Source organism: Cetorhinus maximus, chromosome 14 (genome assembly GCF_964194155.1).
Source record: "Cetorhinus maximus chromosome 14, sCetMax3.hap1.1, whole genome shotgun sequence".
Lineage (NCBI taxonomy): Eukaryota > Metazoa > Chordata > Chondrichthyes > Lamniformes > Cetorhinidae > Cetorhinus > Cetorhinus maximus.
Window position 1 is genome coordinate 71951858 of NC_135892.1, and position 18835 is coordinate 71970692.

The window sequence follows — 18835 nt, forward strand, 5'->3', positions numbered from 1 at the left end:
AGTCAGTGGATGTGGTGTATGTGGATTTTCAGAAGGCTTTTGATAAGTCACACACAGGAGGTTAGTAAACAAAGTTAGAGCACATGGGATAGCTGGTAATATACTGGCATGGATTGAGGATTGGTTAACAAGCCAAAAACAGAGAGTAGGAATAAATGGGCCATTCTCAGGTTGGCAGGCAAGGATCAGTACTTGGGACTAGCTGTTGACAATCTATATTAATGATTTGGATGTGGGGACCAAATGTAATATTTCCAAGTTTGCAGATGTTACAAAACTAGGCAGGAATGTATGTTGTGAAGATGATGCAAGGAGGCTTCAAGGGGATTTGGAAAGGCTTAGTGAGTGGACAAGAATATGGCAGATGGAATATAATGTGGACAAGTGAGGTTATCCACTTTGGTAGGAGGAATAGAGGTGTAGAGTATTTCTTAAATGGGGAGAGATTGGGAAATGTTGAAGTGACCTTGATATCCTTGTTCATAAGTCACTGAAAACTAACATGCAGGTGCAGCAATCAGTTAGGAAGGCAAGTGGTATGTTATTGCAAAGGGATCTGAGTACAGGAGTAAAGTTGTCTTGCTTCGATTGAACCTTGGTTAGATTGCATCTGGAGTATTGTGTACAAAGCTGGTCCCCTTATCTAAGGAAGGATATACTTGTCATAGAGGGATTGCAACGGAGATGCACCAGACTAATTCCTGGGATGGTGAGACTGTCCTATGAGGAGAGAGTGAGGAGACTGGGCCTGCATTCTCTAGAGTTAAGAAGAATGAGAGGTGATCTCATTGAAATTCACAAAATTCTTAAGAGGCTATAGACAGGGTAGATGCAGAAAGGATGTTTCATCTGACTGGGGAGGGGGATCTAAGACTAGGGGACACCGTCTCAGAACATTTAGGACTGAGATGAGGAGGAATTTTTTCACTCAGAGGATAGTGAACCTTTGTAATTCTCTAACCAGAGGGTTGTGGAAACTCAGTCATTGACTATTTTCAAGACAGAGAGTGACGGATTTCTAGATACTAATGACATCAAAGGATAGCACAGGAAATAGACTTTGAGGTATGTTTCATCTTGAGTTGTAATGTAGTTGGTTTTTTTTTAGGGTTTGGCTGTTATCCTAAGAATGCTACCATAGCCTGTTATTCGTAAAGAATATTATTGTTTATTTACAGATCTATATACACCTCAGTACTCTACACCAGGTTGTACTTCTGCTTCTCACCAGATTGCAGTCACTTTGTTAAGTGACATTGTATCATAGTTAAATCAGTAGTTACATCAGTATCAGGTGTTCCCTTTACTCTACATCTCCCCTAAGTCTTTATCCAAACTATGCAATTCCTCCTGCATCTCTCCCTAGTCTCAGACTTCAAAGGGTTAGTCTCTCTGGCGCTTTGACCACCCTCCCTGATCTGGTCCTGATTTCATTTCGAAATTGAGGATGAACTGCACTCTCTCATCATTCGACAGCAGCTGCCTTCAACCTGGTGGTGTAGCGTTTCTACTTCTTTCTGGTTCCTTGTCTCCATCCGGATCCAATCGGATTGGCCAACAGCTCTCGAGGATGGGAATTCCTTCCACTGAGGGGTGGAAGTACCACTCTCAGCTTGTTAAGGCTGCCCCGGAGTATTATTGCTGCGGGGCAGCCTATTTTTTAAAGTTGATCAGTTTGCAACCAACATCCTTAACCTTAGACATCCTTGTCTACTCTGCCATTTATATCCACAAAGAACTCTAATAGGGTTGTCACACAGAGTTTTCGTTTCATAAAGATATTCTATTGTTAAGACTTTTGGAAAGTCAAATAAATGCTCAGGTTTATTTGTGTGGTATTTTTAGGCGACAAGACCAGATAGTTTAACTTTGCCAACAACTTTATTTCATGCAGTGGCTGACCAGAAATACTCCAGATAATATGAATTCCTGAACATTTTAGGTCTCAAAATGAGTTCCAAAGTAACCCTGTGAGAAAGACAAAGCATCACTCCTGTCTCTACATCTTCCTGCAAGTGATTACCTGCAAGGTTTTATTGGAAGATAGGTAAAAGGCTATCTAGTTCTTTTCTAGGAAACATCTGCAGAGGACTTCACCCTGCTTTAGAACTTGCAGACTCAAGTTGGTAGAATAAGGTTATTTACTGAAGAAATTCACCTGAAGCTCTCCCTCTCTACAGGTACAGGCAAGTTAAAAGTCTCAGGGGAAGATTCTTTTTTAGCAATGGTTGAGCATCAAATCTCCGGGTACATTAGGTATGGCTCTGTGTTTGCCTGCTACCCTAAAAGCTCACTGCTCTGTAGATGAAATTACTTAGAAACATTAATCGTTTTTATATTCTCCCATTTATTGACAGAGTATGTTGTATTTTCCAAACAGCAGTGTGGATATATGCTGGTATCATGGGAAGATCTGAAAAAACTGTGCTAATATACTCTATTAGAGCTATCTGCAACTGTCTCACTGGGGCCCTTATTGATCTATCACTTGATGACAACAGCACTTAAGGATTTTAGCGTTTTAGCTATTTTCCTTCAATAACAGGAAATTTTATTATGGATGGATGACTGATTTCAACCTCCACAAAAATCAATCACATTTATTCTCAGATTTTAAACAGTCTTGAACATTTGTGATTTTACTAACCCCCATCAGACGTTGTCACATGCACCATCTCGCTTCTGGCACTATGGGCTCCATTGAAGACCTCAATGAAAAGCCAATATTCTGTGTTTGAATGCAAATCGTCAATCAGTGTATAGTTCACATCAGCTGGGAAGGACACAGAGTTGCTATAGGCAGTTGAATTGATGTACAGGATGTAATATTCCACATCTCCCTCCAATTCTTGCAAAGCTTTAATTTAAAAAGAGTAGAACATAATTAGTTAAACTATCAAGGCTGATTGATCATCCTTCAGTGACTAACATTTACTGAAAATGCCAAAGAAAATTATACTTCATTCATACAATTGCAATTATAAGTATCTAAATTAAACAATGGACAGGATTTTACGGGTGGCGGGATTTCCTGCCCCGCCACCGAAAAGGTTGCCGTAAAACTTGCTCCCTGCTCTGGTAGACTGCCCCACCAGCCATTTAACGCTCTGGGGAGCATTAACTGGTTGATATAGGCCTTCCATCCTCATCAGGGGAGTAAGCCCTGCCTCTGAGAGTTGCCAGCTAACCTGATTGGCCAGCAGCACCACCGGAATCAGTGGACACTGCTGGGACTGCATCTTGTTGGCGAATAAGAAAAGCCAGGAACTGGATGGCATGGAAATTGTTGGGCATGTGAAGTGGTTCTTGGCATGGCCAGGCAGGTCCTGGGGGCATGGTCGGCATGGGTTGGGGGCTGGGGTGCTCAGGCCTGGGGCGGAGGGGACAGATCTTGGGGGTTGCCGACCTCTGATCAGAAAAGAGGGCCGTAAAGCAGGCACCTCCCCTCCACCCCTGCTTTCCTGGCCAAGGCCCAAGTAGGCTTACTTGCTAGGCTTCCTGTCATCACTGAACTCCTGCCAGCTGAAAATTAGCAGCTAACTTGCAAATGGCCCCTAAGTGGCCATTAACCAATTAAGGGTCTCAATTGGTGCAAGGGTGGGGTGGGTTGCCCAAGGCCTTGCCTGCCACCCATTAAACCATGGCCAGGTTGGGGGTGGGTGGGTGGGAAAGGCACCAACAGAATTTTATGGGATCCCCGCTTGCAAACTTGCCCGTCAAATTGCCCAATGCTTGATATGTATCAAATACAACATCATATTATTTAACGCTGAGCCAAACAGTACTCTTGGAATTCTATATCTTCTAGTTTTTAAGAGATTTTGTCAGAGAATTATGACTCCACGGAGCTTTGCTTGATTATTAGGGAGATTTTTTTCCATCTTATATTTTGTCCACTTCGTTATCCCCCACTATTCCAAAATAAATATTAGCTTAATTATGTCATTTAAAAAGGATTACAAGCTACTCCAAAACATTTGATATAATGTTTTACATTATATACACATCTGAACACTGGCCCACGCATCAACAATATCCTGCATGAATAGTGTCATTAGGGGAAAGTACATAAATTTAAATCATGCCCTTTTGTGGAGTTTTGTAAATTAGGCCAAACTGAACATTTTTGGGAAACTGAACGCTGCACTCAGGAGAGATTGGAAAAATTCTAGCAGCTGTGTTGCTTTCAGTCATAGCTTTTTCAAGTTGTTGAGCATGAACTGATTTGTTGTTTGGAGGGTTCAGTGGGAAGAAGGAAAAGGTGATTTGTTGATATATAATGTGCTTTTCTAAGGATACCACATTTTGCCTATGATCAAAAAAGCTCTCAGGGACAAGGCCAATTCTTAAATAAGGCAATAATAAAAACAGAAAATGTTGGAAATACTCAAGTAGCATCTGTGTTTCGGGTCGACGACCTTTCAACAGAACACTCGTTCACTGATGTAAAACCTTAAATGCGCTTCTCCAAAGATGCTGCCAGAACTACTGAGTGTTTCCACTATTTTCTGTATTTATTTCAGATTTCCAACATCTGCAATATTTTGTTTTCATTTAAAAAAAAGGCTATGTGGATGCAATGGTCCAACTAGGTATGAATGAATGTGAAATGGAACTCTTCACACATATCTACTATTATATTTTGAATGCAGTGGTTGGAAAACAGACTACTCCTGCTTGGTTAATTCCTCAAAATTTCCAGGTAGCCAGCCCAAAACAAGACTAGTACTCATAGAGAAGGCTCCACAAACAATCCCATCCTGAATGATGGCAGAGCCCAACATGTCAGTGCAATCATCTTCAGCCAGAAGAGCCAAGTGAATGATCTATCTCGGCTTCCTCCTGAGGACACAAACATCACAGATAACAGCCTTCAGCCAATGTGATTCACTCCAAATGATAGCAAGAAACAGTTGAGTGCACCGGACACAACAAGGCTATAGGGTCTGACAACATCCCAGCTGTAGTGCTGAAGATTTGTGCTCCAGGTCTAGCCACACATCTAGCCAAGTTTTCCAGTACAGCTACAACACTGGCATCTATCCGACAATGTGAAAAATTACCAAGGTATGTGCTGCACAAAAAAAGCAGGACAAATCCAATCCAGAAAATTACTGTTCCATCAGTCTACTCTCAATCCTAAGCATTGACAGTGCTATCAAGTGTCTCACCAATGTGCACTTTGGGTTCCACCAAGACCACTCAGTTTCAGACCTCATTATAGCCTTGGTCCAATAGTGAACAAAAGAGATGAATTCCAGAGGTCAGCTAAGAACAATTGCCCTTGACGTCAAGGCAGCATTTGACCCAGTGTAGCATCAAGGAGCCCCAGTAACATTGAAATGATTGAGAATCAATGGGAAAACTCTCCTTCGGGTGGAGCCATGACCTTGTGGAATGGTTTGCTCGTGCTATTGGTGAAGGTTCAAACCAAGTTGACAGATGGATGGGAACTAACATGTATCATTAGTGAGGAAAAACAGGGTGCACAAAGAATTGGGAGAGACAGTTAGCGCTAGAGTTAAACATAGTAAGGAATTAGATGGGGTCAGAGTAAGAGGGAATGCGATAAGGTCTAAATTAGGATAAAAGCAAAATACTGTTGGAAATCTGAAATAAAAACAGAAAATGCTGGAAAAACTCAGAAGATCTGACAGCATCTGTTGGAAGAGAAACAGAGTTGATGTTTCAAGTTTGTATGACCCTTCTTCAGGGCGGAGTGATAATGGAGAGGGCTGGGTAGTAAATATTCCTGCATACAAGGGGCTGGATTTTACGGCCCCTCTCGAAGGGGTATTTTTGGCTCTGGGGGAGGGGGAGGATGTTGGTGTGGGGGACACATAAAATATATGGCTAGCCCATTGCCTTGCTGCCCACTCCCAATCTGTTCCCTGTAAATTAGGCTTAGAATGCATGTATGTGAAGGTGAGGTCCTGTGGCGCAGTGGTAGTGTCCCTCCCTCTTGGCCAGAAGCTCTTGGTCCCACTCTGGGACTTGATGGCCATGGAAGATGTGTTCATAACATGGCCAAATCAGTTGATTATCAGCTTGTAAATCCTTCCAACATGCCTGATGGCAGGCGGTAAGAGCGGAAGAGTTTCCTGGTCAGTCATACTGAAGAAGGCAATGGCAAACCACAGCAGTACTTTGCCAAGCATAATCATGGACTAATCCAATGGAAGTCCACGGTTGCCAACATCCTCTAAGGGCATGGTACCTGAAGGAGGATGAGGTATGTGAAGGCAAGGAGTATGGTAAATAAGGTTAGTGAGCTGCAGGCGCAGGCAGCCAAGTGGGAATATGATCTTGTGGCGGTAATGGAGACCTGGCTCAAAAAGGGCATGACTGGGTAGTAAATATAAGGGGTTGGATTTTACAGCCCCTCTCCAGGAGTGTTTTTGGCACTGTGGGTGGGGGGGAGACACATAAAATATGGCGGGTGGCTAGCCTATTGCCTTCCTGCCCACACCCAATCCATTCCCCATAAAATGGTAGGCAATCGGATGCTGAAATAATAAAAGAAATTAACGGGCAATGAGCTTGTTAACAAGCCAATTGATCAGAATATTATGCTACCCGTGCCATAATGTAGTTGACTTGGGCAGGAGGGTGGGGGTGGGAAGGCTGTTTTTATAACCCAACTCATTAAAAGGCAGCGAGGATGGGTGGTATGTCCTTTGGGAGGGGGGGGGGGTTCCTGTGTGCATTGGAGCCAAGATGTTACCTCTTTTTATCACTTCCTGCCTGGCCACCCAAACCTGCTCCTCCCACCACTCTATCCTTCCTCCATTGGCTCCCTAATCCCTCCCTGTCCAAAACGCCAAACTCACCTCGCTCCAGAGGCCATGTCCTTTTCATCCTATGGCCTGCTTACAGTCCCAGTTCCCCCCATTACTGAGTTCTGGTGGTGCTGAAACTGCTAGAGCTGCCAGCCAGTCAGATTTGTGACAGCTCTCAAGGGTGGGACTTCCTCCCACCGAGGGGCAGAATCCACCCCTCAACTCCTTAAGGTGGTCTGGATCAAGTTATCGATGTTGATTAATGTTGGTCGGTTCAGGGCCAAAATGTCTTCTGGGACCTGCCCATAAAATTCAGCCCAAGGTATTCAGGGAAGAAAGGGAAGGAACAAAGGGATGCAACATGGCACATTGAATAAGGAGAATATTAAAATGCTGTATGAGAGGGTATCTCAGAAGAGTCAAGGACAGAATCCATTTGGTTAGAGCTACGGAACTATAAAGGTGCCATTACACTACTGGGTATATTCTGTAGGCTAGAAACTAATTGGAAAGATATAGAGGAACAAATTTGCAAGGAAATTACAGAGAGGTGCAAAAGTTATAGTAGCTCCAATGGGGGATTTTAATAATTCTAATGTGGACTGAGTGAGTAAAGGGCAGGGAATAGTTTCTCAAGTGCTTTCAGGGGAATGTTCTAGAGTAATATGTTTCTGGCCCAACGAGGAAGGATTCATTGCTGGATCTGGTGATGGAGAATGAGGTGGATCAGGTGAATCATGTATCATTAGGGGAATATTTAGGGGACAGTGATAATTGTATCAAGAGTTTTAAAGTAGGATGGAAAAGGGCAAGGCACAATCTAGGCTGGAGTGAGAGTGGATCTGGCCCAGGTAAATTAGAATCAAAGATTGGCAGGCAAAACTATAACTGTAACGGAGACAGGACATGCCCCCTTTTTACGGCACTATCTGTGGAACTGGAATTTAGTGAAAACTCTGGGAAGAGGAAAATTAGTGAGAAAATAAATAAATCAATTTACAATCTGACAACTTTTTAGTTAATAAATAATGCAGAATGTAGAATAATTGCCAATGTTTTAAATACATTATAATTAGGAGGATCCTTATTAGTTATATATTTTTCTTTGATCATTAAAATAAATATTTATAATTAAACATTCTATTGTGAATATCAGTTATTGGCGGTCACAACTAGTGGGATGCTTAGTTATCTTTTGACACAAAAATAAATATACACTTTATCATCCAGCCTTGTGGCCTGATGTATAAATCAAATAACTTAGTGGCCCAATGTATTAAATCTCATGTGAAATTTTTCACTCTTTGGTCCCCATATCAGGATTCCTTCGAAAAAGTGATGTCTTTCTTCTTCTCCTGGTTACAGAAGGTTATATACCAAACTCATTTACCTAAAGGAATAAATAGGCTATCACCTATTGAACAATAATGGACTTTACTGATTGCAGCATCTAAGAGAACAAATCGCCTTTGTGTCAGAATGATCTAGACTCAATTTATGGCAGGACTAATGTTTTCTCTCTGTTCTTGGTGACAGAACTTTACCTTGATAGCTTATTGGCTCAATTAACTTGTGACAAAAAATGTCTAGCTAAGAAAGAAATTCATTTGTAAGCAATTAATAATACTAAACAGAACTCCAAAGCTGATTGACTAGCTAAAACTATGATACATAAACTTATCTAACTGGCAGAGAAAGGAACAGAAAAGTTGACTACTATTTGAAAGGCAGTTTATTGCCCAGGCAAAGGTGCAAGTCTAATGAAGGACAAATACATTTTCCTAATACTAAGGGTGGGATTTTTCGTGCCCGCTGGCGTGGGTGCGTTCAGCGGTGTGAGCAGACAATTTGGTGAGAAGGCCAAAAATCAGTTTCACAATGTCGTGAAACCAGTTTGCAATCAGCTGCTCTGCCTGTCAATGGTGGGCTTCATTTCCCACTGCCGGGTGTTGGGAACCTTATTATAATACATTTGCATGTCATTATAAGCTCAGCCTGCCGGAATCACCCCACCTCTCCCCACATTGGATCACCCACCCACATCGGCGGGAAAACATGCCAGTGCACAACACGTCTTGACAAGTGTGACTTATTGTCAGGGCCTTGCTCGCATCGTGGACATCTGAGGAGCAGAAAGGTGCTGGAGACCAGCAGCAACGGGACCCTGGAGGAATATTCATTGCATGCTGGGTGAATTCTCTTGGACATGGCTCCGCTGCAAAGCAACTCACGGAAGGTGGAAAGTCACTGTTGAGGGTCTACTCACAGCAGATGATCAAGGGGATAGAGAGGAAGGTCCAGCTGTGTTTTGGAGAGGAAAATGTACCAGGGGGTGGGAGAGAAAGGTCTAGGATTGACTGGGAAAGGAAAGTTCATCGGGGGTGGGAGGGGGGTGAGGTTGGGAGGGGGGGAACAAAGGTGTCAGGGGGTGAGGTTGGGAGTGGAGAGGTAGTACAGGGGAGGAGGGGGTAATGGGGGAGAAGACGGCAACTGTGGAGGTAGGTGTAATGGGGGAGGAAGATGTAAAGGAAGGAGTCTGGAGGGGAGGAAGAGTCCACAGAGGGAAAGAGTCCAGAGAGGGGAAGGAGCCTGGGAGGATGGGGTGGGAGGAAGGAGTCCGGAGAGGGAAAGAGTCCAGGGGGAGGAAGGAGTCTAGAGCGGGGAAGGAGTCCTGAGAGGGGAAAGAGTTCCAAGGTGGGGAGAAAGGAGTCTGGGAGGAGGAGGGAGTCCGGAGAGAGGGAGAAGTAAGGGTGAAACAAGAAGTAAGGATGGAGGAAGGAGTCCGGAGAGGGGAAGGAGTAAGGGTGGCAGAAGAAATAAGTGAGTAGGAAGGAGTCGGGAAGTGAGAAGAACTAAGCGGGTGGGGGGCAGGGGGTGGGGAGTCCAGGAGGTGGGATGGAGTTCCAAGCAGGGAAGGAAGTCTGGGGGGGCTGTGAGAAGGAGTTCCAAGAGGTGGGAGCCTGTGGGGAGGAGTTCCAAGGGGACAAGGAGTTCCAGGAGGGGAAGGTATCTGTTGCGGGGGGGTGGGGGGATGTCCAGGTGAATGTGTAAGGGAAGGCTCTGTTGAGCCCATGACTGCCTCCTGGGGAATGAAATGAGGGTGGGCGAGGTTGAAGTGAACGGTAAGAATAACCGAGGGCAGAGTGAGGTGGTAGGGTGGGAGGGTGATGGTGCAGCGGTATCGGTAGAAGGGATGCAGTTGGAGGACTTACAAAGCCTATCAATGAAGCTGAAAGACACCATTACATATTATTCAGTGAAAGGTAATATATTTTCAGATTGTAAAGTCACAAAATATGTCCAACCGTGCAACCAATTTTGATCAGAATTTTTTAACTTTTGAACACCTTAGCCTTCTAGGTGCTGCCCTGATATCCACAGCAGGGATGGAGAGAGCCTGTGCTATAGTTAGCCCTGTTGCCTCTGATGACTTTGGTGTGGCTCTTCTGGAGATCTGAGGCCATGGGGACCCTGGCTTGCTTTGACTGTCCTCCTGTGGGCCAGCTGCTCCCTCTGGGGTGACAGCGGATGGTGTTGAGGGGGTCACAGGCAAAGAGGACTCAGAGGGAGAAGACAGCCTCTGAGATTCCTGAATGGATGACCTGGAGTGTCCAGCTGGCACTCCTCCTCCCTTTGGGTGCCCGAGAGCTGCAGCCTGACTCTTTGAGGGGAAGGAGCAGCTTGGGGGATATCAAGGTGCCCCTGTTTCCCTCTCACATTGCCATAGCAGGAACTCACCTATAGCTACTGTGATGGAGTGCAGATCTGTGCGCATCTCTGCATTCTACTGGATCAGGCCATCCTCCCCATGGAGACCTCCATACGCACACATGTGGGCACCACTTCATCAGAAAGCAGGCAGATGCACTCCTCCAACTTGTGTTGAGGGCTTCGAACAGCTCTACGTGATGTTCCCCTGCCTTCTGCTGACTCTCCAAGATGAGTTGTAAGGCCAAATCCAGAGGCTCATCATCTGACTCAGACCCCACAGATACCTCTTCCCCAGCAGTCCTTCGAGTGCCAGGGAACTCGGCCAAACTTGCCTCCTCCTACTGCGGACACATGTCCGTGCGGTGACCATCAGATTGTGAACCCGAGCCTGCTTTAAATCTAGGTCCCACTGAAGTGTGTATCTCTGTGCTGGTGGAGAGTGTAGGTAAACGCTGTGACAGATCTTCCAGGCTGCTTATTTCCAGCTCTTCAATGGAGGAGTCCTCTTGGCTGGAGGTGAGGACCTGGATGGAGCTGAGGGAGTGGCTGGCTGAAGGTATCGGTCACTTGGCAGAGCTCCCTGTGAACCAAAGTAGAGATAATTAGTTCATGGCAGCAGAGTCAAAAGCAGGGGAAACAGCACTCACAGTGGCATTTAGAGAGGCATGATGTGGTTCAGGATCCTCACAAGAGTGTTCATTGCTGACCTCACCATCACCACAGGCACGGTCCACATCCTCACCAGTCAGTGCAATGGCACACTCCTCAAAGTGAGTGAGGGGCCTAATGTGGGCCACTCCAACCCCACCCCCCACTCCCCAAAATGGGACCAGTCCCTGTTGTTGTGAGTTATGAGACAGCTTCTCCTGCACGAAAACAGATGGAGAGGGTGTGGGCAGGACATATGGCACTGCGTGGAATGTTTGTGTGGTGTGCAGAGACATGGACAGCATAAGGACATGATCTCCAGAGGTTATGAGCCTGATGGAGATGTGAGGGTGTGTGTGAGTGTTAGTGGTGTTGTCCCTTGAGGTGTGAGATCCCTGTGGATATGTGATAGGTTTGTGAGAGTTGGCCGAACGGAGGAGATCATTCATCCTTAGGGCGTTGGCATTGACCACCGCTGCCACCGCCTTCCATGCTGGATTAGTGATGTTGCTGCCCAACCTGTGGCCAGAGTGAGGGTAGAAGACATCACGGCTGGCCTCCACTGCAACCAAAAGGTGTTTGAGGGATGCGTCATTGAACCAGGTGGGGGAGTGGCTGCAATCTTCTTACCTTTTGGGACCATGTCTTCTTTGCAGCAGTCCTGGGCTGGAAGCACTGAGAGGTGTGCGCATGGCTGCACTTTAAATATGGCACCCGGCATGATGAAATATCGAGGTGGATGGTGTTGTGGGCGAATGACAGCCCACCCGCCATCGAAATGGCGTGTTTCCGGGGAATGCATAATTAATGAGGCAGGATTTGTATGATTATGGCGTGCAAAGCTGACATTGCGGCCAGCGGGTAAAACATCTTTTTTCCTGCCCGCTACCACACTTAGTGCAAATCTGGGACGATTCCGCCCTAAGATTGAAGTTTAATACTGTGGTCGAAAAAGATACAAACAGCTGTTAAAAGCTCAAAGTCAAGGAAACAGTTTAAATAGGGGAAACACTCTACAAGCTATCTCAATAAGGGGAAAAAATTGCATATTCTACTTCAGCATGCAATATAAAATAGTGACCAAATTAAAATATATCACAACTACAGTATCCAGGATTGATTTAAAGTAATAAACAATAAAAACATTTCGAAATTATACTCTAATAATTATGTTTGAAAATGATTACTAATCTGAAGGTTTGGTATTGTGAGATGCAATTTACTTTTAAGCGTACAATTTCTGAGGAAAATGTGAAAGCCAGCTTAAAATTCTCATACCAAAATTTGTATTTTCATATACCATCACAGCATAGGGCACTTCAGAGACACATTCAAACTTTAGTTTAAGTGATAAAAATGGGGATTTGAGAAATTGCATTGCAGAATCAAAGGTTTCTTGGTTTGAAAAACAGATTATTAATAGTCCACGCATATATACATTCTAGGAAAAAGTAAAACAGATTGTATGCCGTTGTCACCTAAATATCTCATTACAATGGTATCCTTGATGAACTCTTTTACTTTAGCGTAGATTAGTGAAACTAACTTACATGATTAACTATTAACAGATATAGTATGGCTGTATGCAATACATACTTGGTTTGGTCCACTCTGCTTCTATTGCTGTGTGGTTTATGGCCTGTGCTGTAAGATTACTCCCACTATTAGGAACACCTGCCAGTGTGATGGCTGTGACTTCTTCCCCTGCTGTGTACCCCACATCATTATAGACCATCAGTTTATACTTATACGTTGTATACCTGAATGAATAAATGAAAAGTTCATTGTTTAGTCCTTTGTATTGCCATTATCTGAAATAGGAGATAGAGTTGCAATCCATCAACGAATTACTCTCATTGCTAAGATATATTGCTTTCCAGAAACTAGGCATACCTCTGTATGCTATTTTACAGGGTAACTAACAGGATATCTTAAATTTCTTAAGGGTTCTGAAATTAACAGCATAAGGACTGAGAAGGAAGTCTAAATTAGAGTGGGTGAATTCATATCAAATCAAGTACAGAAAGAAGAGAGGTAAAGAGGGCCAGAAAGATTGGATTAAGAGAAAGAGGGAGAGAGAGAGAGAGAGAGAGACAGTGAGAGAGACAGAGAGAGAGACAGAGTCAGAGACAGACAGAAATAGCGACAGAAAAGGAAAGAAAGCAAATTTGCAAATAGTTATGACCAAAGCTGATATTAATTGCTGCACAAACCAAATCCCAGAGGGAAACTTGGCTTACGGGCCACAACATGTTTTTGTATTCTGATAATGGTAAGAAGACGTACCAATCTCAGCAGTAAGAGATCCAGTAACACTTTTGGGCTTTTTAAAAATTGAAAGTAAAAGTTTTATTAACAAAAAATAAAGGAAACTTAAGCACACAAGATTACAGTTACACAATTAAGGTTAGTCTTACAAAACATTCCCTCAAAAACTCTCTACTTGGTCAAACCCACAAGTAACCACTTTCCAGGCAACCTTCACTATAGATGTTTACATATGAAATCCAGTAATATTACACAAGGTAAACTGCTGTAGCTTCAATAAAGGTGTGCCACATGACCTTTATCCTCTTCCACTCTGCAGTGGAATTCACTCCAGAATAAAACTGCATGCTGCAGCCCAAGACTTTTCTGGCTTAACTGGATGAGTGATTCAAACTGCATCCTCCCCCAGCCCAGCACTCCAGCTATCTCACTGGGCAGAATTTTTAGGTTTGAGGTCAGGCGTGGACGGTGGGCCCGGGATTGGCTGGGAAATGGGCCGCCACCCGCGATCGGCCCCCGACCACGATTTCATGCTGCTGGGCTAATTAAGGGCTGCCCAGCGTGAAACGTGGCTCCCCATGGCTTGGCCAGGCAGGGGCGTTTTTCAAACTAAGAAACCTTTGATTTTGCGATGGTGACCCAGCGGCCGGTTTAGAAACGTCACAGGTGGCCCCTTGAAGGCTGCCATGGAAGAACGTCTCTTCTGTCTCTCGCTACCTAATGTGATGGAGTTGAGTGCGGCTGGAGACGCCAGGCGGGAGGGCAGATCGGGTGGGAACTCGGCCCCTTGCTTTTCGGATGAGTGCCTCACGGTCCTCCTGGAGGAGGTGGCTGCCAAGAGGGGCAGCCTTATCCCCAGAGATGGGAGGGGGAGGCCACCAGACATCACAAAAAGGTCATGGGAGAAGGTTGCAGTCCAGGTTAGCAGCCATGACATGGCGCGGCTGACATGGGTGCAGTGCCTGAAGAGGTTCAATGACCTGCTGCGCTCAGGGAGGGTTGGCATGGAGTAGTGTGCAGAAGTGTTAAGGTGTGGCCATCCCCCCATGGACCTCAGGGGCACTGGAGTCTGAGTGCCAACTGTCAATCACGCTGGAGCTGGCCAAGGGGGTGAGCCCTGGCTGCTTGAACTGAGTGCCTTGCAGCTCAAAGGCCACAACTCAGTGTGCCCTGCGAGGTATTCCTCAGCTGGGGTTGGCCAGGCTGCAATTGCGCTGCAGGTAGAGAGTGGGCTAATCAATGCTCTTCTGTCGTTTCAGGAAAAGACGAGCCATAACCAATCAGAGAGGTCACGCACAACCAAAGGCCTGCCCAACCTGCTTCTGCTCACCAGATTCGAGTGGGGTGCCCTAGAGCTAGAGAGCTAGCATGCTCCGTGTGCAACTGGGTGTGGAGAGGTGGGGGTGCCAGGCGAAGGTAAGAGTGCGGTGCACAGAGGTGAGAGGTTCGGTTGGTACAACCATTCTAGCTTTGTCCCTTCATTGAAGAGAGCCTCGAACCTGGAGTCCCCATTGATCATTGAAAGACGATGGCACCATGATGCAGATCTCCATTGTCTCACCGGGGTGCCTGGCATGCATAGTGACAGTGTGATGATTTTCACTAATGACATGTCTTTGTTCTCCCTTAGATTCACCAGCTCGCACTCACTCTCTAACCCTGAACGGCCATACTGATGCCGGAGGACCACCAGGCTTCATTTGCACCAGCGTCACAGCTGCTCTCTGAACCAGGCATCAATGCAGATGCCAGCACCTCGGCAGCATTAGATTGGCAACTAGAATGTCGGTGCACATTGGTGAGAGCACTTCACACTCGCCTGAGGTTCAGGTGGAGGCAGAGAGTGCCGAGGGTGCCGGCAGTCAGAGGACTGCTGGTGACCAGGACGATGCTCAGTCGAAGGCTGATGATGAGCCTCTAGAGTCGTCCACTAGACGGCAGATGCTGGATGTCCAGTGCGATGTGCGGGAGGATCTTGTGGAGATCCGTGAGAGTCTGCGTACCATGGTCACTGTTGTGGAGGAGTCCTTGCAGAGCATGAGCACTGTGTTGAACCTCATGGCCGAGTGCACTGCCTCCTCCATTGAGAGAGTAGCGACTCTCATGGGGAGGCAGATCCAGGGACAGAATCAGGGGTTCCTGGGGTTGCGTTCGGACCTGCAAGCCCTCACACAGGTAATGGCCTCAGATAGTTAGTGCCAGTTTGGGAGATGAGTGAGGCACCCTGTATCCCAGCTAGGTGCCCATCCATCAATAGTGAGCAGGGAGGTCCAGAGCGACCTCACATTGGCGCACAAGCCACTTGTTACCTCTACGGGCACCTCTAAGGGAACTCTGGATGACAGCAGCAGCTCTTCCGCCTCTCCGCTAATGACCATGGCATCTGATGAGGCTGCGATGACTGGGGAGATGCTAGCCATGGCAATGGTCGCTCCCTCCCAGGCAGGGCCAGCACAGGCTCCACTGGCCACATGACGACTGCCAAGGTCATCAAGGTCAACAAGACAGCAGAGTCAGCAGGCTGCCTCCAATGCCACTGCCAGCAAGGGTGGGGGGCACCAAGGCGTAGCACTCACAAATGTGAATGGTCCAGTCATTGGAAGTGCATCTTCAGAAGAGCTATGGTTCTCCCTATCGCCGCCCTTGTGGAGGCATGGCTCCAATTATAGCACTGCTCTGCCTCTGTTCTTGGGTGGCGGAGAGGCGTGATAAGCCACCTTTTCAACAGATAGCCCTTGTCACCCAGCAGCCATCCATCCAGTCGGGCTGGAGCACTGAAGAGCCTCGGCACCTGGGAGTGTCTCAGGATGTACACATCATTGGAGCTGTCAGGAGCGCAGCCTTGCAGAATCTGCATCCTGTGGTCACACACTTATCTGCACATTCATGGAGTGGAATATCTTCCTGTTATCAAAGGCACCTGGCTGACCCACTGGCGCCTTGATGGCCACATGTGTGCAGTCGATGGTACCCCGGATGAGGGGGAACTCAGCAATCGCTGCAAAGCCTCCGGCTCGCTGTGCCTGGCTGGGCTCGTCCGTATGGAAATGAATGAAAGTCAATACCCGCCTGAACAGAGCTTCTGTCACTAGCTTGACGCAACTATGGACAGCTGATTGGGAGACTCCACACCGATACTGAGGTGATCCCTGGAAAGAGCCAGATGCATAGAAGTTGAGGGCCACTGTGACCTTGAGAGGTACTGGCATGGGGTGTCCATCCACACAGTCAGAGGTGATCTCAGGCCCAATCATCTGACAAATGGAGGTCACTGACTCCCTGGAGAGGCAGAGCCTCCTTCAGCATTGCACCTCTGACATATTGAGGTAGCTGCATCGCCGCCTGTAAACCTTGGCAGCAGGATAGGGGCATCTTCTGCATTCCCTAACGCCTTGGACTACCTGAAATAAAAACAGAAAATGCTGGAAAATCTCAGCAGATCTAACAGCATCTGTGGAGAGAAAGACACAGTTAAAGTTTCGAGTCCGTATGACTCTTCTTCAGTCATATGGACTTGAAACGTTAACTCTGTATTTCTCTCTACAAATGCAGTTAGACCTGCTGAGGTTTTCCAGCATTTTCTGTTTTTGTTTCAGATTTCCAGCATCCGCAGTATTTTGATTTTGCCTTGGACTACCTGCTGGCCCTTAATTGCCTTTTTAATGGCCTTAACTGGCCTTGTAATTGATGGTGGGCGTGGCTCTGACTCCTGTGCGCGCCCGCTGACCAAAATATCGCGCGAGTGTGCGATGGTGTCGGGATGCTCGCCCGATGTCATCTTACGCAATTTTATTCTCAGCGGGTCGGGTGTGCACCCGCCTGCTCAGCAAAAAATTCTGCCTAATAGCTCATACAGCTCCAGGTATCTCCAGCCATCTCTAGCTCTCTCTCCAGCCCAACAGCTATCCACAGTAACTCTAATACACTTTTTTTTCTCTTTCATTTTCATTCCATTGTTCTCACACACCTGTTTGAAACTCAACCCTTCCAAATATAAGATCTTTCATATTTCCATCTTGCCTTTGCTTTTGGGTCAATAAAATATCTTATCTCCACTACTTGTTTACCTATGGACTCCTGCAGGATGTAAACATGTTTCTTTATACCTCTGACTCCCCTTTGATATTCAAACAAACTCTCAACTTATCTAAATATTCAAATATTAGATCTAACCTATTTACTTGTACTTCAACTTAACAGCTCTATCCTTTTCATGTTTCCGAACCCCCAGACAACACACATGCACACGCACACGCACACACGCACACGCACACACACACACACAGGCCTGAATCTTCGGGTCGGCGTATGGGGGTGTGCCCCGCTCGTCGATGCATAAAATGACGCGCAGTAATGTCGGGCGTGCATCCCGATGTCACGCGCGTCATTCAGGTCTTCAGCTCGGCAGGCGCGCACCGGAGTTGGCTGCGTGCTCGCCGAACTGTCAAAGGCCTATTAAGGCCATTTAAATACCAATTAAAAGAATTAACGGAGCTGCCCATCCAACCTTAAGGTTGGCGGGCAGGTGAAGAGCCCAGGCGGCCTTCGCACTTATCACAGACTGGATGAGGTTTCATGAAGGCTTTATAAATCAAATGAAAATTTTAATTAAAAATCAGTTACATATCCTAGCTTATGTGATGCTGTCACATGATGGGACATGTCAGAATATTTTTTTTCCTTATTTCAAATAATAATAATCAAACTAACCTCCCTGAGGCAGCTCTGTGCCTCTGGGAGATTTCTGCACTCATTCACGCATGAAAGAGCGCAGGCCCCAGCTCAGCCTTCTCCCCCCGCCCGCATAGGGAGCGCACAGCGCTTCCAGGTGCGTGGCACGCTGGGTGGGCCTTAATTGGCCCGCCCAAGTAAATTGGCGGCACACTGCCGATCGCGGGCAGCGATCAGTTCCTGCTCAGTCCTCCCGATGGGACCCAGCCTTCTTTACAGAATAACACAATATTCTCCCAAAATATTTTTAAAAATCCATTCTCACAAAATATTAAATTTACCATTTTTAAATCTCCTAAAACAATTCACAACCTGAAGGAATGAGACTCCACATGTACAATAGTAAATTTTTAGTACCATAAATGTTGGTTTGCAATCACTAACGCTGTTAAAAGGATACTTACACCTGTAATTATTAGCTATAAATATCTCTTGCAGGTTTACTTCATATCTACTGTATAAAAACAACAATTTTACAAAATTCAGTGCATGTCAATGGTGAGGCAGACAGTGAAATTCAGTTTTCACAAAGTTAAAGATAGCATGAGCAACTTGGATAGCAACTGTTGGATAATTGCATTTAAGTTGCTGAACTATTTACACATAAGTAATGGTGTGTGCCATTAGCATCACTGTTATTTTGACAGCAGTAAATTAATATATCATAACTTCTCTCACAGATTCAAGTATAATAACCC

The 18835-nt window shown here is 45.9% G+C and overlaps 1 protein-coding gene across 1 annotated transcript in view; it reads right to left on the bottom strand.

Annotated features, from left to right (window-relative positions):
- ush2a (Usher syndrome 2A (autosomal recessive, mild)) overlaps positions 1-18835 on the bottom strand; it is a 1183552-nt gene that overhangs the window by 335948 nt on the left and 828769 nt on the right. Inside the window, exons 47-48 of the mRNA XM_078556364.1 lie at positions 12735-12898; positions 2648-2857 (exon numbers count right to left, since the gene is read on the bottom strand). Of these exons, the coding sequence (XP_078412490.1) occupies positions 2648-2857; positions 12735-12898 (374 nt within the window). The remainder of the gene's footprint in view (positions 1-2647; positions 2858-12734; positions 12899-18835) is intronic.